The 25,671-nt window shown below is 35.2% G+C and overlaps 1 protein-coding gene across 1 annotated transcript in view; it reads left to right on the top strand.

The window, feature by feature from the left end:
• The window catches only part of Gc (GC vitamin D binding protein), a 43,547-nt gene extending 19,192 nt beyond the window's left edge, over positions 1-24,355 (top strand). The window contains exons 3-13 of the mRNA XM_076864035.1: positions 1,276-1,345; positions 1,926-2,058; positions 4,361-4,572; positions 5,980-6,112; positions 6,424-6,518; positions 14,072-14,201; positions 15,734-15,936; positions 17,468-17,597; positions 18,042-18,139; positions 19,781-19,913; positions 24,302-24,355. Of these exons, the coding sequence (XP_076720150.1) occupies positions 1,276-1,345; positions 1,926-2,058; positions 4,361-4,572; positions 5,980-6,112; positions 6,424-6,518; positions 14,072-14,201; positions 15,734-15,936; positions 17,468-17,597; positions 18,042-18,139; positions 19,781-19,913; positions 24,302-24,355 (1,391 nt within the window). The remainder of the gene's footprint in view (positions 1-1,275; positions 1,346-1,925; positions 2,059-4,360; positions 4,573-5,979; positions 6,113-6,423; positions 6,519-14,071; positions 14,202-15,733; positions 15,937-17,467; positions 17,598-18,041; positions 18,140-19,780; positions 19,914-24,301) is intronic.
• Positions 24,356-25,671: the final 1,316 nt, after the last annotated feature.

The following is a 25,671-nucleotide window of genomic DNA, read 5'->3' as shown; positions in this document are numbered from 1 at the left end:
AATCTCTTTTTCTCTGCCTATTCCCCTCTTCTCCTTCTGCCTACTCTCTAGGTTGCTCCTAGCTCCTCTAGGGCTAACACAGGGGAGGGAGAAGTTATCAGGAGAGGCAAAAGCCGGGAAAAGTAACTCAGTGGGCAGCTGGGGAGTGACTGACCTTCCCTCTGGGTATGGACAGGTATGATGCTGATGTGTTCTCTTAGGCAAACTCTCTCCCCTCACACCCGGAGATGTGTCACACCCAGCTGGCATCTTAAGATTTCCTCTTGGGCCCTGATTTTCAAGTCATCTGCTTCTGCACAGAGGTGCCTCAGTGGTGGCAGCCTGCTGCCCTCCAGATAGCATTTGGAGGGGCGGTAATATTTAAGTTGACTCCAGGCCATCTTGCTCGCTTGCTTGGTTTACATCAGATCTACTTTCCATCCATGGCCCTCTCCTTTGTTCCTCAGGTTGCCCAACCAGCTCTCACCCTTTAGATTTCTCTGGCCTTAATTAGACACGGGTCCACTGTAGTCCAAACTTCAAGGGTCACCTAACATGGTATCTGAGCAGTTTCCTTGAAGTCTCTTTTTACACTTGACACAAGTGGAAATACTCTGCAGTGTTCCCAGACTTACCACACTGAAGACTTTCTCCAAAAAGCATTTTGCCTAATTTTCATCTTATTACCAGAGGAATTCTTAGCATTTCCTTAGAGACCCTGGAGGTGGTAATAGACCCAGTGTGGCCATGCTCACTCTCATACACCTCCTTTAAAGTCCTGCATTAGTGGGGCTGTCCCTTCACTTTGGAATTTAAGAACTTTCTGCATTTATTTTTTGTTGTTTCTTCCTTTGAAGCCTTCAGTGAAACTGAGACAACAACACAAAGATGGGAAGGAAGAGATGGGGATAATGGAGTGAGCGAAGAAGGGAGGGGGAGAGAGAGAGAGAAAGAGGAAGCAATCCCATTTTAGCATTGTTATAAAGATGGAATCTGAGAGAATAATTTTCATGTTAATAAATTCTGACTCACTATTTGACACTTACCATTTGAATTATCTGCTTAACATTAGTTTCTTTTATTTCCTGCTGTCTATTAAAATATAACAGCATGCCATAAAATGGTGGCCTATGTTGAGGAAACAGCTAGAAAGTCGTTCCAAAAATGAAACTGCAAATAGATATTGATAAAATGCTACTCTACTATAAACCATGTGGATTATCACTTTACTCAGGTATGTTTAATTTAATATTCATTAAAAGAGAAAAGATACAAATTTTCTATTTCTGGTCCTAGGCCGAGATTATGAAAAGGATAAAGTCTGCCAGGAACTGGCTAGTCTGGGAAAAGATGACTTCAGATCTCTGTAAGTGTGCAGTATGCATTCAGTTCACCCTGGTGGCTTGGTCTAGAACAAAACTGAAGGAGGGTTGAAATGATCTCTGAGAAGACAAAGGACAGAGTCCTAGGCCAATGTAGGCAGGGATGTCAGGCAAATGGAAAAAATTCAAAGATCCCAGTTGAACTGTGATTACTGTGATCTAAGAATTTGTCATCAGTAAGTTTATGAAAGTGATTACAGTGAATAGGTAAGCATAGTTATCTAAGGGAAATTAAAATATATATTTATAACACTTTCTAGGACTCTGCAAACAGAGGCAAAAAGGAACAGAACAGATTCTTTTGGGGGTGCTCAAAGATATAATATCAGGATGACTTAATGGAACTTCCAAGTCCAATTTCTACTGCTTACAAGATACATTTTTTAGAACAAAAACCACTTTTTTAAAAAATTAAATGTTATATTCTTTTCATTACCAAAATATAAAAGTAAATGTATAAAATATTCCATTTAAAACACAAATATACAGACCTCATGTTAATATGTGTCTAAATGCAAAAGAAAATTAAATGCTAACTATATATCGACTTACTATTTTCCTCAGGTCACTAGTCCTATATAGCAGAAAATTTTCCAGTGGCACATTTGAACAGGTCAGCCAACTTGTGAAAGAAGTTGTCTCCTTGACTGAAGATTGTTGTGCGGAGGGGGCTGACCCTGACTGCTATGACACCAGGGTAAGCTTATGTGGCTGGCCCTCCCTACAGTGGCCCAGGGAAGGAAGCCATGGTGGGTCCCTCTGCCATGTCTTAAGGAAACTTCAGGCAGCAAGTTTACCTACACTAAGTCTGGAGGTGGTGGTGGAATATGAAGCCTACTATCTTTAGATCCCAGGTTTATTCTAGCAGAGTTTGTCCATTTTACTCATTCCTACATAGTCCAAATGAGAAAACTGGGCTAAAGTAACTTAAGGACTTACTAAATATACACCATTGGTGAGAAGTAGTTAAAGAATATGAATTCAGATCTTACTCTAAAGCCAGTTTTTTAAATAATTATAAATTTGCACCTTACAAATATCAACTCATGAATCTCTTAAAATAATTTTAGTACATGCTATGCAGCTTAAAAGCCTGCCTATACCTTTATCATCATGTAAGCACTGGTACCACATGCCACAGAATACTTTCATGATGGCCTCAAATGATAGGGGGGTTCAAAAATTGCATACATGCACTTGGTTACAAGTTAACTTTCTCTATAGTATATATGCAGAAATTAAACTTCTGAAATGACAGAGTACAAACTATAAACAATTGAAAAATGTGAAGCCTGGGTAGTTTTAGCAAGTTACTAATAGAGTAATCAGGCCCAACGCAAATTACATTTAGAGGCATTTTCATAAAGGCCTCCACAGACACATTAGTCTCTCTGCTAAGGCCTATTAGCTTGCAGAAACAGTGCTCAAAGATCTGATTGGAACAGATTCTGTACAATAAATATTCTTACTCACAGATGGCTTTATCTGGCTATTTACTTTCTCTGAATTCTACAATAATTTTCTTCCACCACCATGCTCGTAAATAATTGTCACTTCAACCTCACCTCTGTATCGTCTCAAACTAAACAAGCATCAAACTGTCAACCATGGTCAAAACATCACAGCACATTTTAAATTTTATTTCATCTATTTGTTAATGCATCCAAAATTGTGACCTGTCTCTATAGTCCTGGAGCTTAAGAAAACAAGGGTAAGGTTGGCATTTTTTTTGCATGACACCTTTCTTCCTCCTGCTCACTCAAGATATTTAGAAAAATGGGGGGCAGCGGGTGGAAGTGTTGATACTTTTTTACATTCTAATTTTATTTGAAAGGGAATAACTTTTAAAAGGCAAAAGAGAAAAGTTGCCAGGGAAATAAATAAAAAGGAAAAGGAAATGATCTAATAGGAGATATAAAATTTAAAGAGAACCTGATTCTTAAGTTCTGAGAAGCTGATACGGTAGATAAGGATGAGGATGAAGAGTTGGTTAACAAAACTCATTCATCACATTGTTCTTCTTCACTGATAGGAAAGGTCTTTAGAAGTTTTACCTTAAAAAGATGAGCAACATATAAAATAATTATAAAAACATCAAATTATTTTTCCACATAAGTAATTTTTCCATAAAACTATTTCTAATTCTTCTTTTTTCTATGATGTCTAACACTTTTCTATCATTTTAAGTATTAAATTATTTCTAAAAAGAACATGTTCTGTTGTTACAATTGCTTTGATGGTGCTTCAAGCATCAGTTTGGCCATGTTGAGTCAATTACAGAGCTCCCAGAGGTTCTTAACCCATGCTGCACTTGAGAACAAATCTTGAAACTTTGAGAAAACCAGATTTTCAAGTCCTATCTTTGACCTACTGAATCAGAATTTCTGGGTTGTGTAAGCCAGGCACTTCTGACTTTTCCATACCCTACAAATAATTCTGATGCAGAAGCATGCTCCAGAACCATTAGATAAAATATAAACCAACACAGAACTCTAAAGCAGTCAAGTGTCAAGAGTCTGTTCATGTAATAAAGGAATGGAAGGGGGCAGGGGAAAGTCTTCATTTTTAGGGGCATAACCGCAACAGAATACACATGGAGAATCATCAATGGAACTTTTCCAGAATCATCAGTGGAACTTTTCCAAATGACCCTCTCCTCCTCAGAGATGTTAAAATCCCCATGGAGGAACACTGGGCCAAAGGATAAAATTCTAATGACTGCAGTAGAACATATATCCATTTGTTAATGAAGGTTCTGCCTTTTGTTCTACTCTGAGGAGACTCGCTTATTAACATAAATAAGACCCCATACTTCCCTAAAACTATACTTGTGCAACTTTTCATGGTTTGAAATAATCTCTGGAGTTTTTGTATAAACACTTGATTACTGATAACAATTTTTTAAAAATAGACTAAGATGTCATACTGAATGGAGAACTACGAGCCTGTAAGTCTGCACATATTGTGTAAGTTTCTCTTTTTTTCTTCTCTCTTTGCAGACCTCAGCACTATCTGCCAAGTCCTGTGAAAGTGACTCTCCATTCCCAGTACACCCAGGAACTCCTGAATGCTGTACCAAAGAGGGGCTTGAACGGAAGCTCTGTATGGCTGCCCTGAAACACCAACCACAAGAATTTCCTACCTATGTGGAGCCAACAAATGATGAAGTCTGTGAAGCATTCAGAAAAGATCCAAAGGGATTTGCTGACCAGTAAGTTGTTTTCATTATAAAAAGAACTTTGGGTCATAAAAACATCTGAAATGAATTGAATCTAACCAGATACTCTATGCAAACACCTCTTCTAGGAACCCAGACAACTACCAATGATGGAAACTTGACTCTCACCCAAGACAGCTCATCTCCTTGTCAGTGCTGACTATTGTTTATGTCTGTCCCAGAGATGAAATCAACTCTCCCAAACTCCCACCCACAAACCCTAGTTATATTATCTGAAGCAGAATCCTTTGGATCCCCTGTCCAAACATGACATATTTTCCAGCCCCTATTGTGGCTACCCTTATCCTAGAGGTAATCCATACAATCAAAGCAGCTTTATTGCTGTGTCCTTTCTAGATACTTTCCAAGAAAGCATATGAGAGGAACAGCTTTATTTCCCCCTCACTCCTATACATTTCCAGAAACAGCTCACAACAGCAGTTACAGAATACAAGTGGCAGGAAGATTTCTGAGGTTGGTTTATACTGATGTCATAAGAGAGAATGAGAGCTCCCAGTGTCCCTTTCAAGCATCAAGCTCAAATTCTTCATTTAAAGCTCCCCAGGTCCTATGTTCCTAATACCAATTATGTTGATCATGTGGCCCTTTTAAAAAGCTTTTAACAGCAGTGATAAAATGAAAGGTTCCTGGTTTATCCTGAATTCATACAAAGGGCATTGGGAACACGACACATGCACTACAAAAGTAAACATGTGACTTTGACCCTCTCATTGCTTAACATTCATGAGGAGCCAAACTATACTTGATTATGTTAGTTTTAGAAAGTCATAAAAATGTACAAAAAATGCAAAAGACAATTTATGGAAATGAGAAAAATAATATATTGCACAAATCAAAAGCAATGTCATTCAAATTGGTAATAATTTTATAACTTGCTTGCCCATTCCTATAAATTTTCAAAAAGGATTTTGCCGAAGACTTCAGTTTCTTTTTAATCCATGGATTTGTGCTCCTTAAAATTGAAATGATTTCTCTCAACAATTAAGTATGCTTATACATAGCAGTTATCCAGAATAATAAACTGAGGTGAATAAGAATAAATTCGAGTAAACCTGATAAGTACATTCATTGTAATTAATTCAATAAATGGCTTAATAAACACCTAGTATGGATGGGTGATGCACTTGGCTAAGTGAACAAAGTGAACAAAGGGACAAACAGCTCTTTGCTTCAAGCATATCTCATAGGAACTAAGGCAACTAGTTTTTTAAAAATATATATTTATTAAAAGACTAGTGTCTTTTAATAAATATATATTTTTAAAAAACTAGTTGCTTAGTTCCTATGAGCATATGCTTGAAGCAAAGAGACTGTTCTGGTCCCTTTGTTCACTTTGTTCACTTAGCAAAGTGCATCACCCATCCTATTTTCCTCCCATAGGTTTTTGTATGAATATTCCAGTAATTATGGACAAGCTCCTCTGCCACTTTTAATTGGTCACACCAAGAGTTATCTCTCTATGGTAGGAACCTGCTGTACCTCCGCAAGCCCAACTGTATGCTTTTTGAAAGAGGTAGGTTCTGTTTTGCTTATTACATAGTCATGTGCTATTTTTCTTCTTGTAATGATGTTCTTTTAAACCATGGTAGATGTTGAGGTTTTGCACTTATTAAGAGTTCCCAGATGTCTTCTTCACATGCAGTTAATTGGAAAATAAATATGCCACCTCAGGAAAGGAGATATCACTGTTACTTTTGTCAATTTTCAGCTTTCTAGTCATCAAAAAAAATCATAAAATTAACACCTCTGTTTTTGCTATTTGTGCACACTGTTTTCAATGGATCCTGACCATCTGATGAGATTTTGTCACTTTTTTTTTTCTAGAGACTTCATATGAAACAGTTCTCTCTTCTTACCACTATGTCAAATAGAGTCTGTTCACAATATGCTGCTTATGGAAAGGAGAAATCAAGGCTCAGGTAAAGATTAAGTATCATCATCACATTTAGAACATTACTTCTGCACTATCCCTAATGATAGAATTCTCCCAGATGTTGGTGAAATATAGAAACTAGACTACCACAGAACTATGCACATATTCAATGATCTCCAGTATTTCCTTTAGTTTTCCTTTTACATTAAGATAGTGAGTTTGGCATGTAGAACATAGGAATTTATAATATAAAGTCACCAAATAGACATTACTTTATTTACCTTTATTTTATTTTTTTTAATATTTATTTTTTAGTTTTAGGTGGACACAATATCTTTATTTTATTTTTATATGGTCATGAGGATCGAACCCAGCGCCCTGCACATGTCAGGCGAGCGCGCTACCGCTTGAGCCACATCCCCAGCCCATATTTACCTTTATTTTATACATGCATCAGTGTCTAGGAATTTACGCCAAAGAAGTAACATTCAGTCTAAACAAAGATTAAGCTACAAAATATTGCTGCCATATTTTAATAAGAAAAATATTAGTGAATTCATAAATGTCCCTAGAATAAAAAATGTTTGAATTAACTTTGTCAAAATTATATTGTAAAAATTATTTTATGAAAAGTACCAAATAATGGTCAAAGAAATAAAAAAAAGATACAATAAATAGAAAGAAATTCCACATTTGTGGTTTGGTAGTCTTAATACTATTAAAATGCCCTTAGTATTCAAAGCAATCTCTCTCTAAATTATAATGAAATGTTTTTTGAAGAAATAGAAAAAAAAACTTAGTTAACTCTCCATTACAATAATAAATACTTGGAATAACTAACTTATAAAGAGGAAAGTCTTATTTTAGCCAACAATTTTAGAGGTCATAGTCCATGATCAATTGGACCCATTGCTTTGGTTCTGTACTAATATATCATGGTAGGCATACATAGCACAGTAAATTTCTCACTTCAGAGCCAGAAGACAAAAGAGAAATGGTTGGTTGAGGTTCCATTACCCCAAGGAGGGCATATTCCCAATGACATAAAGACCTCCCACTAAACCCCACCTCTTAAGGGTTCCACCATCTCCAGTTGCCACAACCCTGGGATCAAGCATTTAACCCATGGGCCTTTGCGAGACATTCAAGTTCCAAACCACAGCACCATCCTAAAATTAATAGGGAGACTTCAGAAGATCTTAAGAGACTTCAAACAGTCAAAACAATCTTGAAAAAGAACAAAGTTGGAAACTAAAAATTTCCTGATTTCACCAGGCACAGTGGCATACACCTGTAATCCCAGAAACTCAGGATGCTGTAGCAGGAAGATCAAAAGTTCAAAATCAGTCTCTAACATAGCAAGACCCTGTCTTAAAATAAAAAATAGAAAAGGAGGACTATGAATGTGACTCAGTGGTTAAGCACCCCTCAGTTCAATCCCTGGTACCAACAACAACTACAACAAAATAAGTCCTTATTTCAAAACCCACTACAAAGCAACAATAATCAAGATGGTGTGGTACTAGCCTTAAAACAGATATATAGACCAATGGGACAAAACAGAAGACCTGAAAATACACTCTTTTATATATGGCCAAATGATTTTCAATAAAGGTCCCAAGACTACACAATAAAGAAAAGGGTTTCTTCATTGAATAGTGTTGAGAAAACTGGATATTCACATGCAAAATAAAGAAGTTTTATTCTGACCTTATATTATATACAAATACAAAAATGAATTAAATATCTAAATGTAAGAGCTAAAACTATAAAACTCCTGGAAGAAAATAAAATGGAAAATTTCAGGGTATGGGATTTGGCAATGATTCCTTGGATATGACACCAATACATGGACAAGAAAAGCAAAAATAAATAAATGGAACTATACCAAATCTTAAAACTTCTGTTCAAAGAACATAACAAAGAGAGTGAAATGGCAACCTACAAAATGAGAAAAAATATTTGCAAGTCACATCTTATATTGAATATTATCTTATAATACTCAGAATACATAAGGAAATACTATACCACGCCAACAAAAAACAATTAAACATGAATAAACAGTTCTCCAAAGCAAAATATAAAAATGGTCAACAGTATATGAAAAGATGCTAAGCATCATTAATCATAAGAGAATTGCAAATCAAAACCACAATGAGATATTGCCTATACCCATTAAGATTGTTACAATCAAAAAAGCAGAAAATAGAAAATGTTAGAGAGGGTGCAGAGAAGTCAGAATACTTGTGCATTGTTGATGGGAATTTAAAATGGTGCATCCATGAAAGAAAATGGAGTGGAAATTCCTTAAAACCTAAAAATGGAATTACCTGTATGTACAAGGCCCTAGGTTCAATCCCCAGCACCAAAAAAAAAAAAAAAAAAAAAAAAAAAAAAATAGAATTACCATATGATCTAGAAATTCTGGTTCAAGTTATATATTTATTTAAAAGAATTCCAGGAAAGATCTCTAAATGCTATTTGCCCACCCACGTTCATTGCAGCATTATTTACAATAGCCAAGAGATGAAAACAAACCAAATGTTCATTGACAGATGACTTGCTAAAGAAAATGTTAAATATGCATACAATGGAATATTATAGTCTTTTAAAAGTCTTATCACGTGCTACAACATGGATAAATCTTGAGGACATGATGCTAGGTGAAATAAGTCAGTCACTAAAAGATAGTATACAATTTCACTAATATGAACTATGTAAAGTAGTTAAAATCATACAAAATAAAGAAAGGTAATTGCCAGGGACTAGGACCAGAGAGAGATGAAACAGTGTTTAATGGATATAAAGTTTCAGTTTTGCAAGGTTAAGTTGTGGAGATACAGTGCAATGCAATGTGAATATGATTAACACTACTGAAATATAAAAATGATTAGGGTGTTAACTTTTTTTTAGAGAGAGAGAGAATTTTTTAATATTTATTTTTTAGTTTTCAGTGGACACAACATCTTTATTTTATTTTTATGTGGTGCTGAGGATCAAACCCAGCGCCCCATGCATGCCAGGGGAGCGTGCTACCGCTTGAGCCACATCCCCAGCCCCAGGATGCTAAATTTAATGTTGCATTTCATCACAATTCTAAAAAAGAAGTCTTAATGATATCCTTGTCTGTGAAGAATTTTTTTTCTTAGACATCCAACCCCTCATAATACCACTTCACTCCTAAATGTTTTGGTGTGTATTTCCCTGTTTTCTAATAATAAGGAAATCCACTTACTTAATCACCCAATACAATTGCCAAAATCAGGAATGTTGACTTCTATATGATATAATATTATCTCATCTATGAATTTTACTCTGATTTTTACCACCTGTCTCAATGATCTAATATGTTTCTCCTCCTTAGTTCAAAATTCAATTCAGGATCACTAGTTGAATTTGAGTTTTACTACTTTTCAGTCTATTAATCCAAAATAATTCTTCAGCTTTTATTTACTCATTTTTTCATGTTTATGACATTTTTAAGAGTAGAGACCATTTGTTTTATGGAATGTCTCTCAATTTAGATTCTTTCAGTGTTTCTTAAAGATTAAATTCAAGTGATGTTGTTAACAGGAATACTAAATAAGTGATATGTGTCCTTAGTACATAACATTATGAAGCACACAATGTCATTTTAATGGATGCTTTTAACTGTAATAATTTTTATTATTTATTCTAATTTGTTACACATGATGAACAGAATGTAATTCATTTCATATTACACAAATAGAGCATAATTTTTCAAGTCACTGGTTGTACACAAAGTATTTTCACACCATTCATGTCTTCATACATGTACTTCAGGTAATGATGTCTAACTCATTCCCGTATCATTCCTACTGCCTTACTCTCTCCTTTCCCTTCCCTCCCTCCCCTTTGCCCTATCTAAAGTTCCTTCACTCCTCCCATGCTCCCCCACCATCAACATTATGAGTCAGCATCCTCATCAAAGAAAACATTTGGCCTTTGGTTTTTTGGGATTGGCTTGCTTTACTTAAGATTATATTCTCAAACTCCATCCATTTACCTGCAAATGCCATGATTTTATTCTCTTTTAATGCTGAGTAATGCTCCATTGTGTGTGTATGTATGTGTGTGTGTTTATATACAAAGTATATATATATATATATATATATATATACAAAGTTTCCCTATCCATTCATATACTGAAGGGCATCTAGGTTGGTTCCATAATTTAGCTATTGTGATTGTGCTGCTATAAACATTAATGTGTCTGTGTCCCTGAAGTATGCAATTTTTAAGTCCTTTGGGTATAAACCGAGGACTGGGGTAGCTGGATCAAATGGTGGTTCCATTCCAAGTTTTCCAAGGAATCTCCATACTGCTTTCTATGTTGGCTGCACCAATTTGCAGACCCACCAGCAATATATGAGTGTGCCTTTTCCCCCACCTCCTTGCCAACACTTATTGTTGTTTGTATTCTTAATGGCTGCCATTCTGACCAAAGTGTGATGAAATCTTAGTTTTGATTTGCATTTCTCTAATTGCTAGAGATGTTGAACATTTCTTCATGTTTGTTGATTTATTGAATATCCTGTTCTGAGAAGTGTCTGTTCAGTTCCTTGGCCCATTTATTGTTTGGGTTATTTGTTTTTCTGGTGTTAAGGTTTTTGAGTGCTTTATATACCCTAGAGATTAGTGCTCTATCTGATATGCTTGTGGTAAAGATTTGCTCCCATTCTGTAGGCTCTGTATTCACCTCACTGATTATTTCTTTTGCTGAGAAGAAGCTTTTTAGTTTGAATTCATCCAATTTATTGATTCTTGGCTTTAATTCTTACTCTATAAGAGTCTTATTAAGAAAGTTGGGGCCTAATCTGACATGATGGACATTTGGGCCTACTTTTTCTTCCATTAGGCTCAAGGTCTCTGGCTTAATTCCTAGGTCCTTGATCCACTTTGAATTGAGTTTTGTGTGTAGTGAGAGATAAGCTTTAATTTCATTTTGTTACATGTTGATTTCCAGTCTTTCCAGCACCATTTGTTGAAGAGGCTATCTTTTCTCCAAATGTATGGTTTTGACACCTTTGTCTAATATAAGATAACTGTAGTTATGTGGATTAGACTCTGTCCTGTATTCTGTACCATTGGTCTATAAGTCTATTTTGGTGCCAATACCATGCTGCTTTTGTTACTATTGCTCTGTACTATAGTTTAAGGTCTGGTATAGGAATGCCACCTGCTTCACTCTTCTTGCTAAGGATTGCTTTGGCTATTCTGGTTCTCTTATTTTTCCAGATGATTTCATGATTGCTTTTCCTATTTCTATAAGGAATGCCATTGGGATTTTGATTGTATTGCATTGAATCTGTATAGTGCCTTTGGTAGTATGGTCATTTTGATGATATTAATTCTGCCTATCCAAGAACAAGAGAGATCTTTCCATCTTCTAAGGTCTTCTTTAATTTCTTTCTTTAACGTGTTGTAGTTTTCATTGTAGAGGTCTTTCACCTCTTTTGTTAAGTTTATTCCCAAGTTTTTGTTGTTGTTGTTGTTGTGGTTGTTTGAGGGGGTGGTTTCCTAGTTTCTCTTTCAGCAGATTTGTCACTGATGTACAGAAATGCCTTTGATTTATGAGTCTTGATTTTATATCCAGCTGCTTTGCTGAATTCATTTGTTAGTTCTAGGAGATTTCTGGTGGAATGTTTCAGGTCTTCTAGGTATAGAATCATATCATCTGCAAATAGTGATAATTTCAGTTCTTCTTTCCCTATCTGTATCTCTTTAATTTCTTTTGTCTGTCTGATTGTCTGGCTAGGGTTTCAAAAACTATGTTAATTAGAAGTGGTAATAGAGGGCGTCCCTGTCTTGTTCCAGTTTTAAGAGGGAATTTTTCAATTTTTCTCCATTTAGAATGATGTTGGTGTGGGGCTTAGCATAGATAGCCATTACAATGTTGAGGTATGTTCCTGTTATCCCTAGTTTTTCTAGAATTTTTGAACATGAAGAGAGGCTGTATTTTATCAAATGCTTCCTCAGTATCTATTGAGATAATCATATGATTTTTATCTTTGAGTCTATTGATATGATGAATTACATTTATTGATTTCTGTATGTTGAACCAAACTTGCATTTCTGGGATGAACCCTACTTGATCATGATGCACTCTCTTTTTGAAATGTTTTTGTATTCAATTTGCCAGAATTTTATTGAGAATTTTTGCATCTATGTTCATTAGAGATATTGGTCTGAAGTTTTCTTTGATGTGTCTTTGTCTGGTTTTTGAATCAAGGTGATATTCACTTCATAGAATGTGTTTGGAAGTATTCCCTCTTTTTTTTAGTTCATAAAATAGTTTGAGAAGTATTGGTGTTAGTTCTTATTTACAGGTCTTATAGAACTAAGCTTTATATCCATCCAGTCCTGGGCTTTTCTTGGTTGATGGGCTTCTGAAGGAGACTTCTATTTCCTTGCTTGAAATTGATCTCTTTAAATTGTGTACATTATCATGGTTTAGTTTGGGCATATCATATGCCTCTATAAATTTGTTGATGCCTTCAGTATTTTCTATTTTATTGGAGTACAGATTTTCAAAATAATTTATAATTATCTTCTATATTTCTATAGTGTCTGTAGTAATATTTCCCTTTTCATCACGATGTTAGTAATTTGAGTTTTCTCTCTCCTTCTCTTCATTGGCATAGCTAATGGTTTATCAATTTTATTTAGTTTTTCAAAGAATCAACTTTTTGTTTTTTCAATTGTTTGTTTCAATTTCATTGATTTCTGCTCTGATTTTAATTATTTCCTGTTTCCTATTGCTTTGGGGGTTGATTTGTTCTTCTCTCTCTAGGGCTTTGAGATACAATGTTAGGTCATTTATTTGTTGACTTTTTCTTTTTTGAAGGAATGAACTCCATGCAATGAACTTTCCTCTTAGAACTGCCTTCATGGTGTCCCAGAGATTTTGATATTTTGTATCGGTGTTCTCATTTACCTCTAAAATTTTTTTACTCTCCTCCTTGATATCTTTTGCAACCCATTGTTCATTTATTTAGTCTCCAGGTGTTGGAGTAGCTTTTATTTTTTATTTTATTATGATATTCCTGATATGGAAGTGAAAAAATCAAATATAAAAAGAGTATAGAATAATCCCCTTCACACCCTTATAAAATGCTTAAGCACTGCACACCCCAAATATCAACATTTATTTACTCTTTAGTAAAGGGCCAAAGGTCTTTCTTTACTTCTTTTACCTACAATTTCTAAGTAAACTTATAAAACTTTTTGTAAATACTAAGAGGCTATAAAAACACAACATTGGCCTCATGAATAGAAAGATGTGCTTTCTTTACTGCCATTTTAGATCCAGCAGCTTAAAGCCATGCTTTTATTGTGTAGATTGGACCAGAAGAGAAGCTGCCTTTGAGCATTGAAAATCTGAAAAGACTCATGTGGGATAGTTTAATTTTGAGTGTGCAGCTTTGATATGTAGGCTCTAGCATGTACAGATGTGCTCCGTGCATCTGTTGAAATCAAAGAGTTGAAAGTACATTATTCCTCTAGGAAGTATGTACATAATGAAACCAAGAAAACTGAGGATGTGTTCAACTAACAGATTCATTTTCAACTATTTAGTCATCTCATCAAATTAGCCCAGAAAGTGCCTACTGCTGATCTGGAGGATGTTTTGCCACTAGCTGAAGATATTACTAGAATCCTCTCCAAATGCTGTGAGTCTACTTCTGAGGATTGCATGGCCAAAGAGGTAAGGCAATCCCTATTATCTCCATCATGTGCCTAGTAGGGAGTGCTGTGCTCTCCCTGGCAGGCTCTTTAAGCTGCTTTTCATGTGTATTATTTTAATGGATCTTCACATGTATCCTATGTGATATCAATATATTCTTCAGTTTATTTTCCAGATGATAAAACAAGATTAACAAGGGACAAAAATTTGAGACCATGCAACTAATACAAGACAAATTCAACATGAAAAGACATGAGACCTCAATCCCAAACCCTTTATCTGAAGTGTACAGTACAGTAACAGTTAGCTTCATAGGGATACTATATAACTTTAATTTTAACAAAAATTAAATGTATGTACATTGAACATAATTTAAAATTCAGTTCTTTAGTCACACAGCCACATTTCAACTGCACAACATTATAGGACAGAGCAGTTACAGATAAATGTCATTATTACATAAAATCCTATTAGTGCTGTAATCATTATACTATTAGAGGCTATTAATATTTTTACTAACACTTTTCATAACTTGATGGGCATTTCAAATTTTTTCACCACTTTCAAGTTCCATAATTGTCCTGAGCATATGTAAACTGGGATAATTGCTTTATGTGAAGTTCAGTGTTTTAATCAGCTTTTTCACTGCTGTGATTAAAGGATCAACCAGCACAACTGTAAGGTAGGAATAGTTTATTTGAGAGCTCATGGTTTCAGAGGTCTTAGTCCAGAGAAGGCTGGCTCCATTCCTTGGGGCTCGAGGTGAGGCAGAACATCATGGCGGAAGAGTGTGGCAGAGGAAAGTAGCTCACAATATGGTGATCATGAAATAGAGAGACTCCAGCTCCAATATATATACCCTATAGCCACACCCCCAATTAACCACTTCCTCCAGCCACACCCCACCTGCCTCTAGTTACTACCCAGTTAATCCCATCAGGGATTAATTCACTGATTTGGTTATTAAGACTCTCACAATCCAATAATTTCTCCTTTGAGCCTTCTTGCATTATCTCACATGTATGCTCTTGGGGGACACTTCACATCCAAACCACAACAATCAGTCTCCAAAATCTTATCAACCTCTTCAGCAATAGATGCATTGTGTTGTCTTTTTCCATCAAAATGCATGATTGTTTCTAGATGTTTTCTATAATGACATATAATGGCTATATAGGACTCTATTACATATACTTATTATATGTATTACATCTATCTCCCCAGACATACCATATTTCAATTTAACTCTATTATTGTATTTAAGTTATGTTTATTTTCCAATATTTTAAGTAGAGCTGTATTATGTAGCCTTATTTTAAGTCTTCCCTTTGTCCATAATTATTTTCTAAGTATGAATTCTTAAAGACGAAGTTGTACAATTTTTAAAGCTTTTAGTATATATTGATAAATTGCCTTCCCATGTGTTGTGACCAATTTACTTTCTAAGAGCATCACACTTACTTTCCTAAACACGAGGCCTGGACTTGTAAGCCTAAGCCTTATTTGACCAACAAAGAAGCTAACAATTCACAAACTCACCATTACTTTCGTAGCTGCCTGAACACACAGTAAAAATATGTGACAACTTATCCACAAAGAATTCTAAGTTTGAAGACTGTTGTCAAGAAAAAACACCCATGGACATTTTTATGTGCACTTACTTCATGCCAGCTGCCCAACCACCCCAACTGCCAGATGTCCAGTTCCCCACAAAAAAAGATGTGTGTGATGCAGGAAACACCAAAGCCATGGATCAGTAAGTAGAGGTGATGTGAAATGTCTTTCTGTATCAACTTCTCCTGGACAAAATCTCACTGCGGCCAGACTGAGGGAAGGTATGCTATCACTCATTCAAACACAGGCAGTTTTTATGCTTTTTATGGACTTCAAGTATTTATTAATTGGTTTTAAATGACTCCAGAATTGGAAAACTGTATTTTAACAAAGAACAATTGAATTTAATAAAAAGAGTTTGGATAAAAGTTTGGCAAAAGGAACTTAGCGTTCCTAATTCTGCCTCTTCTGATTATCATGCACTGTCAAAAGACCTTTCTGAATCAAAGTCTCGTCTTAATTTGAGAATGGTAATACTTTCTTACTGCTGCACATATTACTTCTAGGAAACTCATCTAGAAAAATTAGTAAGTATGAAAACTTTTTATATAATAAAATATATACACATAAAATATGGCAGTGTAAATGTTTATATAATTATTGGCTAATTTTATCACATGGCATTTATTCGAAGTCACAGATCCAAAGTCTAAAGTTTATCCAATTTTTGGAGAATGATCATTTGATACAAATAAACAAATTTTTTTTTGATCATTTGATACAAATGCTCATTTGATACAAATAAACAAATTTTATTTTTCCCTAAAAGTATTGATATTCACTACCATCAAATGAAAAACAAGATTAAATGAAAAGAAATGGTGCACCTTGGCAGACGTGGTGGCACAGGCCTATAATCCCGTGGCTCAGGAGGCTGAGGAGGGAGGATCACAAATTCAAAGCCAGCCTCAGCAATTCAACAAGGCACTAAGCAACTCAGCGAGACCCTATCTCTAGATAAAATATAAAAAAGTACTGGGGACATGGCTCAGGGAGTAAGTGCCCCCGAGTTCAATCCCCAGTACCAAAAAAGAAAAAAGAAAAGGTAGACCTTTCTCTTGTTTTATCTAACAAAGGAACTAAGGTAAACATACCATGAGTTGCATATGCTATGAATACATGCCTACTAATTGCATGAAAGTATTTTGCAAATATCTTGAAAAGTCCCCATATCAGACAACAGATTTTAGATAGGACCAAAACTCTAATTTACAATTTTCTTATAAATACTGATGTTTTCATCAGTGTGAAGGCAGCAGTGGAATAAGATATACTGGAAGAATTTATACAGACTATTTTTACAAAAAAAGCTGCTTAACTGCCTTGATGTTACCGATAGGGTCAATTCCATTACTTATACAAAATTCCATATGTTTTACATATACTATATAAATACATATTACATGTTTCAAAGTATTATAGCATGTTTTCATGAATATATTTGAATACTTGCTTTGAATTTATTACAAGTATTAATAACTCACATTTTAATAAAAACACTGTACAACCCAAAACCTGTTGCTGTGGAGTTAGTTTGGGATAAATCTTTTATAATTAAGATGCAGAAACCAGGGACTCTGCCTTTATGATAGCTATGTCCTATTCAAAACAAGAACACATCCACACATATCCACATACATCTTAAAAAGTATCATCTTTCTCTCTCACACCAGGTATGCATTTGAACTAAGTAGAAGGACTCACATTCCAGAAGTATTCCTCAGCAAAATACTCACACTAACCCTGAAAACCCTTAGTGAATGCTGTGACTCTCAAAATCCTGCTGCTTGTTTTGTTTCTAAGGTATGATTTTCTGGGTTTTCTTAATCAACCATGAAAATCAAGAGTTGGGAAACTACAACCCCTGGGCCAAACCTGGCCCACTACCTACCTTTGTATAGCTTATAAGTTAAAAATGGAAAAATGGTTCTACATTTTTTAATTGCTTGGGAGAAAATATTAATATTTCATGATGCATAAAAATTCAAATTCAGTGTTTAACATAAATTTTCATTGGAATACAGCCATCCTCATTGTTTACATATTGTTTATGACTGCTTTGTGGAGAGCAGAGTGGTTATAAGTCCATAAATGGCCTGCAAAGCCTAAAATATTTACAATCTGGCTTTACACTAAAAATATTTGCTGATTTCTGGCACATGTCACAGGAGATAGAATTTTGGTATAATGACCTATGGGGCAGTGTTTCAAGATAAGTTTTTCATGCGAATATTGCTTATCTTACAGGGTTCTCTAATGAAGAGGAAACAATCTCTTTTCCTTGACAAGGGACAAGAAATGTGTGCAGATTATTCAGAAAACACATTCACTGAGTACAAGAAAAAGTAAGTGATTTGTTCTGGCTGTGTTCACCAAATGTTTCAATAATACTTTTCTAATATTGTGATTTGAAAGTAAAATTGAAAACTCAGAATGTGTTAAGTGAACAGCAAAACACAAAGGTAAAATTGTTTTAAAAAGGAATTAGATCTAATATTTGTATAAGAAGCAGACGAGTTATTTTCTGGGAGGAAAATATCATATTATCAATTGAGTGACCAATTAAAACATAGACACAAAAATATAAATTATAAAATCCTCCTGCAAGAACTTGAGTCAAAATGGCAACATTAGCACATTCTTGCCCCAGAGCTCTCTGTAGATATTGCTGTTCATATTGAGGAACTATAGAACTATTGAAAAGTACTATCTAACGTCACCACATATTGCCTGAAAAGATGACCCTAGCAATCAATCTGCCATCATTAGCATATGTTCCCTATAAACTGGAAATACAAATGCTAATTATCAATAATATTCAAGCACTTTTTCTCAATTAAGGGGAGTAAAAGGCATTTTTTAAAATAAATAGGCATTAGCACTAAATAATGAAAGAAGTGGTACTGATTTCTTGGGGAAAATTTTCCATTTAGAAGACTTTCTCAGCTTTATGTAGTGAATTTCTCACATCCATTTCAAATCATTTTGATCAGCCCAGGCTTCAAATAAGTACAAACAGAAATCCCAAAGAATCACAAAGGCCATCTCCATCAGTGACCCCCATGAAGTCTACTTTAGCAAAATTCAAGAAGTAAATGGAAATCAATGAAAGCTTCAAGTTTAAAGTGGTTATTTCTCATTTATCAGAAAATTAATTAATTGTATAACCTAAAAGAATATTACAGAGGCAGTTGGATGTTAAACAGATAACTCTAAGTTCTCTGCAAACAGTTACGAATTCCAGGAATGCAAGGAGGCAATTGAGTAATCATTGTTTACATAGTCATGATTCCAGATGAACATGTAGCAGAATTAACATCTAGGGTTATGAAATCAGAGAATACAGAGATGGCTGGGTTTTGATATTTGAAGTCTCCTCCCCCAAATCCAGGCTGAGCTATCCATTATGAGGGTGGAGAGGCTCCAAGACCACAGATTGACCAAACTGAAAGAATCCAGAGGTATGAAGTCCTATCTCCATCTTAAAAGTGAGATGGAAGATTCATTAGTCAAACAGCTAAAAAGAAGGGCCAAAGTGCTTGATTCACATCAGTGAGCATAGTGTGTTGAGACATAGACAAACTGAGGGGTGAAATATGAGAGAAAAGAAAAGGCATAAAGGTAGTATCAAATCGTGTAAGGAAATATTCTTTAAGAGCTTGAATTAACTGGAGAGAAGGTAAAAATGTCAGAGAACATACAAAAGGAAGTCATTTGTGTTGAAATAATGAGCAAATAAATGTGGAAAGATTGGCATTTAAATTCAGCAGCAGTTTCTGTTTCATGATCTTGAAAGAGGTATAGATTTCACCTTCTAATTTCAAATTGACTCACTGAAAATCATTCCACATACATAGAATTTTCTTGAGACAGACAAGTATTTTTCTTTTTTTATTGTATAAGATTTGAAATGACTATCATTTTGCATTAGAAACGTTTACAAAATATATCTAATAAAACCTTGCATAATAAAAATGGTCTTTTAGACTAGAAGAGAGACTAAGAGCAAAAATGCCTAACGCCACACCCATGGAGCTGACAGGAGTGGTTGACAAGATTTCAGACTTTGCCTCCAAGTGCTGTTCCATAAATTCACCTCCTCTCTACTGTGGCTCACAGGTAAGAGAGCACAGCCCTCGTTTATCACTGCAGAGTATGTCAAGAACTTGAGCCCTCAGATTTCTTCAGTATTTTGTTAGTAAAATGTCATCATATGACAGACTTTTCCTGGTGCTATATTATAACTTTGTTGTCTTAGTGAGGAACTAGGACAAATGACTGTTTCCATGTGATGCCCACTTGAAAGCAAATTAAGGCAAAATATAGGAAATTGCATGTTTTAAGAAACAAAAAGGTTTGTGAATACAGGAATGAAAGTACAGTATAGTGTCTTTCAACTGGTAAGTTGTAACCTGGTAGCCACTTATCAAAAGGAAAGAAAAATACAGTACAAATATCAGAGCCCACCTCACACAGTGATGGTAAATATAATTTCATGAAAATTTTATCTTATAATTTCTACTGAACCTACCCTGGCTTTCTCTAAAATAGAAAATGCCTCCTCTGTTCCCAATAGCCGTTCTTTAATATTTTGAAATGGCCTTTTTTTTTTTCCAGTTACTCCTTTTTCTTTTAAAGTCTTGGACTATGAGTGCAATTCTCTTAATGTTTTTGTGAAGTCTTATTTTTTTACTGCCTGATCAACATAGTCTTTTATCAGTTTGACAACTGAAACTACATATTGGATTGTTGAGTTTTTTTCTAACTTTAGAGATTATGATTTCTCATTTCTAAATTTATAACCTACTTGCAAAACTATTTGATAATCTTATTTGTAATGATTTATAAAGTTGGAATTTCAAAATGAGAAGAATATAATAAAAGCTCACTCTTTAAATTCCACTAACAAACTATGTCATCTTCATCTTTCATTAAAATTCAAACCACATAAGATTTGAACATAAACACTAAAAAAGTTTGACTTTCTAGGTTGTCTTTTCCCAGAAAAGTAAAATTACCTTACCTAAAAGTTGTTTTCTATCAGCAAAATTTGCTGTGAGGATCTTAGCCATTTAAAATGGGGGGGGGGGGGGCGCTAAATAATCTTCTAGATTCTATGATAAGAAATATCAGTGCTTAAACCTTCCCCTGTCACCTTTATCTGTTTTTCAAGATGCACATTTCCCTTTTTAACATCACACATGACAAACTGAACTGGATGAACAAAATCCATGCTTCCTCCAGCCCCTTATTTTTCATATCTTTGGAAAAATAACTAATTTTCAGTTTATTATTCATTATAACATAATCCATTCTAAAACTCATTTGGTTTCAATGGCAATGATGAGATGGTAGGTTTATAGTGTTTTGTTTTCTTTCTTTGTCACCAGGAAACTTTATAATAGTGCTGTTCTTAAGTAACCAAGAGAGTTGTTGAGGTGTTTGTAACACATTTGAGTATTTAGAGCACTCAGATTCATTCTGGTGTTTCTCTGGTCTTTCTGGCTGTCCTTCTAAACTGACCTCATAGCTAGGTAAGCTAGGCCAATTAGCTTGGGCTCCAGTAACACCTGTCAGAACATCACTGCCCTTAACTCCCAGCACTTAGTGTGACTTTTTATCTACTTACCCTTATTTGAATCATAATTTGTTAGACCGCCTGCTGTATTTGCGTGACAGTTTTGTTTCCTTTAAAGCAATGTCTATCTGTTCTTTTACTTCAAGCCACTTAGATCTAAGGATCAGGCTGTGTTTGCCATTGTAAATGTACTTGGCACAGTGCTGGAAGAGTGGCAAAAGGGGCTTCTGAATCACACCACAGCAGCATCTCACTATGTGGAAAGCCACCCCTACTATTGTCCTAATGTTGACATGACCAAGAAACAGAACTACCAGTGAGATTATCAATTGGCTTCACCATGGCACTCTCAGAACCAGTTGATTTGTTTATACCACAGAGAACTCTTTGCCTACAGAAAAACATGCAGTTTTAAAAATCAAACTTAAAATGCTTTTTCTCTCTTTGCCATCATTCTGACAGGGCATCCTGTGCACTTTTCTGAGAACTCATTACTGTGCTTCCTCTGAGATGTCCCAACAGACAACTAGTCACACAACTATGAACTGCCCATAGTATTTAGAGGGCCACTGTCATATGCTGGAGTTGATAAGTAAAATCTGGGAAACAGGGACAAATACAAATAGAGAAGTGGAAACTGGGCTGACAAGAAGGGTGACATACTCTGTCTCCTCTCCTGCCTACCTCATAACTTCAGGAAACCCTCACGTAGCCACTTCAGTTCTCCTCTCTCTCTCTCTCTCTCTCTCTCTCTCTCACTCTCTCTCTCTCGATATTTTATGATATGTTAAGCAGAGTATGATTTAGCCTTACAAATTTATGTTTACAGAATAATAAAAACGACTCTAAATGTTAAGTACCATTTTAATTTCCCTCCTTTAGATGGGTTAAGATTTATAGAGGTTATGTAATGTTAGGAAAATCACAAGCTTATTCTTCATGAGACTTTACTCTCACTTCATATCATTGTTATAAACTTAAGCCCTAAGTTAGCAGTGAGAAAAGCAAAATCTTGACACCAAAAAGACTATTAACTATTGGCTGAAAAATTATTGTTGTTTAAATGGCAAAAAAAATTATGCCAGGTTGGTAGTATCACTCTGAATTTTATCCGCCTCCCTTCCTGGGTTATATCCATTAGTTATATGCTCTGCTTTTGCTCCAACAATTCCTTTTTACTACCTTTGCCCAATTTGTTTTAAAGTTGCTCTTCTCCTTATCTAAAAACATAATAAACACAACACTGTAGACACCTCCCTGTGGTCTTTCTCCTCCCCTTACGAGATCCATGAAAGAACAGGACATTCTGTGATTCCTCCTGCCTCCTTTAACTACTCAGCCTTTGCAATCCGGCTCTGATGGTACTCTGCCACTATCAACAAGGTCACACCAAGAGTCTCCTTGGTAATTCTAACTTTTTCCAGTCCTTAATAGACTTCTCTGCTTTAGTAGACAACTATAACTATTCCTTCCTTCCTAAAACAATTTCTTCAGCATCTATTACTACTTTAATCCTTCAGTTCTATGAGTCTTACTTTCTTATTCTAATTTCATATTTTCCTCTTCCTCTACCCATTCCTTAAATTTCTATTTTCCCAGTGTTTTATCCTTGGTCTTCAACTCTATGACACCTTTTCCTGAGTGTTCTCATCTGTGCACATTTTATCTCCAAATGTCTACCTCCAGCCCAGATCTTTCCCCTTAGCACCAGGTTTTCTTGTCTCACAAGAAATTTAAGATAATCAACAATCAAATCATCTCTCTAAACCTTCCTCTTGTTTTTCCTAATTCTATGAATTTCACCATTATTCACCTGTTATCCAAAAAGTAAAAACATAGTGTTACTTAATTTCTCCTTTTCTTTTTTCATACCTATCCAACCAAATCCCAAACCCTATCAACTCTAATTTCTCAACATTTCTGTCTCCTACCCATCCTCTTCAACATTCTCAGTACCTGACCCTAGGTCACCTTTCACCTGGAATACAACCTCCCCTTTAGTCTCCTTCTCCACCCTGTCACCAGTGCCTCATCCTCAATCCCATCTTATATTGAGATCAAAATAACCTTTTTAAAGAAAAAAAAAATGGCTAGATGTTCCTCCAGTAGCTCTCCATCACTTCCAAACTGAAATCCATTGTTTTTCTTGAGGTTTTTTTGTTTGTTGGTTGTTGTTTTTTTTCTTTTTTACATTCTATATCTAGGATCTGGTTTCCTCCCATCACTGTGTCTTATGCCCCTGGTGTTCTCCTGAACTATAGGCAGTTTTCCAAACACATTAAAGTTGCTGTTAACTCAACAACGTTGCATAAAACGATGCAGCCTAATTTCCCTAGCTTTCACTGGGCTTCAGGATTTACTCTAGACACCACCTCCTCCAGGAATTCCCTAGCACTCAAAAATTCCTTGATATCACATCACATGGTGTTTCACTCACCAATCAGCACTTACTAAATGCTTGCTTGCTTTTCCCTGTTCTGGTGCTGGGGATGGGACCAGGGCCTTGCCCATGCTGGCAAGCATTCTACCACTGAGTTGCATCTTCAGCCTTATTTTATTCTGAGAAGGGACTCACTAATTTACCCAGGCTGGCCTTGAATTTGCAACCACCCTTTCTCAGCCTCCAGAATCACTGGGATTACAAGTGGGTGCCAACACCACACCCAACTCAGGACTTAAGTTCAATTCTCATTTCTTTGTCTATTTTCCCAGCAGATTGTAAAATATTTAAGAGGGGTGAGAATGTTAAATAAAGTTTTAAATAAAGTTAAATAAATGTGAAGCTTGGCAAATAAAAATGACAATTTACATAGCATTCTGTCAAGAATCATTTCCTCAAATAAGATTTCAAAGTTTTGTACATTTCTTATCTGCTCTAGTCGTCTATAAGTACAGTGTTTCATAAATTATATATTTTCTGTCTTATCAGATTGATGCTGAAATGAAAGATATACTGGAGGCCGATGCGTTTATCTTATCTTAGGTGAGTACATTTTTTAAAAAATAGAACAGTAAAGAATCCAACATTGAACATATACTTTAAAAACCACAGTTTTGGAAGACTATCATTTAGATTATTCTATTTATTATCTACTCAAATTCATTTTACAATTGGGAATATGAAGCATCTAAAAAAAAAATAAAGTGCTTACACAAGTACACACAGCCAATTTCTGACATAGTTAAAACCAACTCCAGATCTATTGACCCCAGCCTGGTGCTACATCCATCATAATGTCACATCTAAGATAATAACACCATAAAGATCATGTAAAGGAGTTTGATGCACTTCAATAGGAAAAACAGTTTAAAGACAGGGCTCATCAAGTCTTAAAAATAACACAGCAGGGTTCGTAGGAGAAAAAGGCATTTTCCTCAAATTAAAGAAACACTGTTGAAATATTATCACTTGCTTCTTTCAGATATTATGCTTTCACTCCTTTAAAAATGTCTGATGGAGATATTAAGAACACAAAATAGTTTATTTTGACTTAATGCCACACCTCAAACTGAAGGTAACCTTAATTCTGCACATTTTAAAATATATATATTCTCTCCAGATCCAACTATATATTTTAAAGATATTACATCTGAGATTTTAAAATCATGCAAACAATATTTTGGGTTTATCTCAGATCTAAGTTGAACTGAGGGTTTTCGATGCTATCAAATTTTTATTTTGCTATCTCGTTCACAATGTTGCCCCAACTGATGTGAAAACAAAAGTATCCCAATCCAGTGACTAGAAAAAATGGATCACTTTACCGTATTATGATTTTCAACTATCAGGAATTTGAAATAGGAGCTGGAGTTGTAACTCAATGGTAGAGTGCTTGCCTAGTATGTGCGAGGTACTAGGTTCCATCCTCAGTACTGCATAAAATATCAACAAATTAAATAAAGGTATTATGTTCATCTACCATTAAAAATGAAAATTTTAAAAGAATTTGAATTATCTGAAGCAGTAAATAAAATACTCTCTAAGAAGTAGTACAGTGTCAGGCATGTATTTCTTTTTCAATGAATACCTGGACCCACTCCTTTCACGTTAGAGATTTAAACAGCTCTTATAAGTCAATTCGTTTTATCTCTCAAGGTATTATGATCCCTAGGTACACCTCCAATTCATACCTTATGATCAACCATGTAATGCTATTTCACTTTTAACTAAAGTGTTATTATAAACTAGTCCCCCTGATCAATTACTTTCTTCAAGCCCTCAAACTGAATTGCAGTCATATTTACATGCCCCATGGGATAGAGAGTAACTGTATCAGTCTCACAAAGGCAAAGCAAGCG

This window comes from Callospermophilus lateralis, chromosome 8 (assembly GCF_048772815.1).
Source record: "Callospermophilus lateralis isolate mCalLat2 chromosome 8, mCalLat2.hap1, whole genome shotgun sequence".
In the NCBI taxonomy this organism is placed as follows: Eukaryota; Metazoa; Chordata; class Mammalia; order Rodentia; family Sciuridae; genus Callospermophilus; species Callospermophilus lateralis.
The sequence above is the reverse complement of the archived record's forward strand: the minus strand, read 5'-3'. Positions and strand labels throughout refer to the sequence as shown.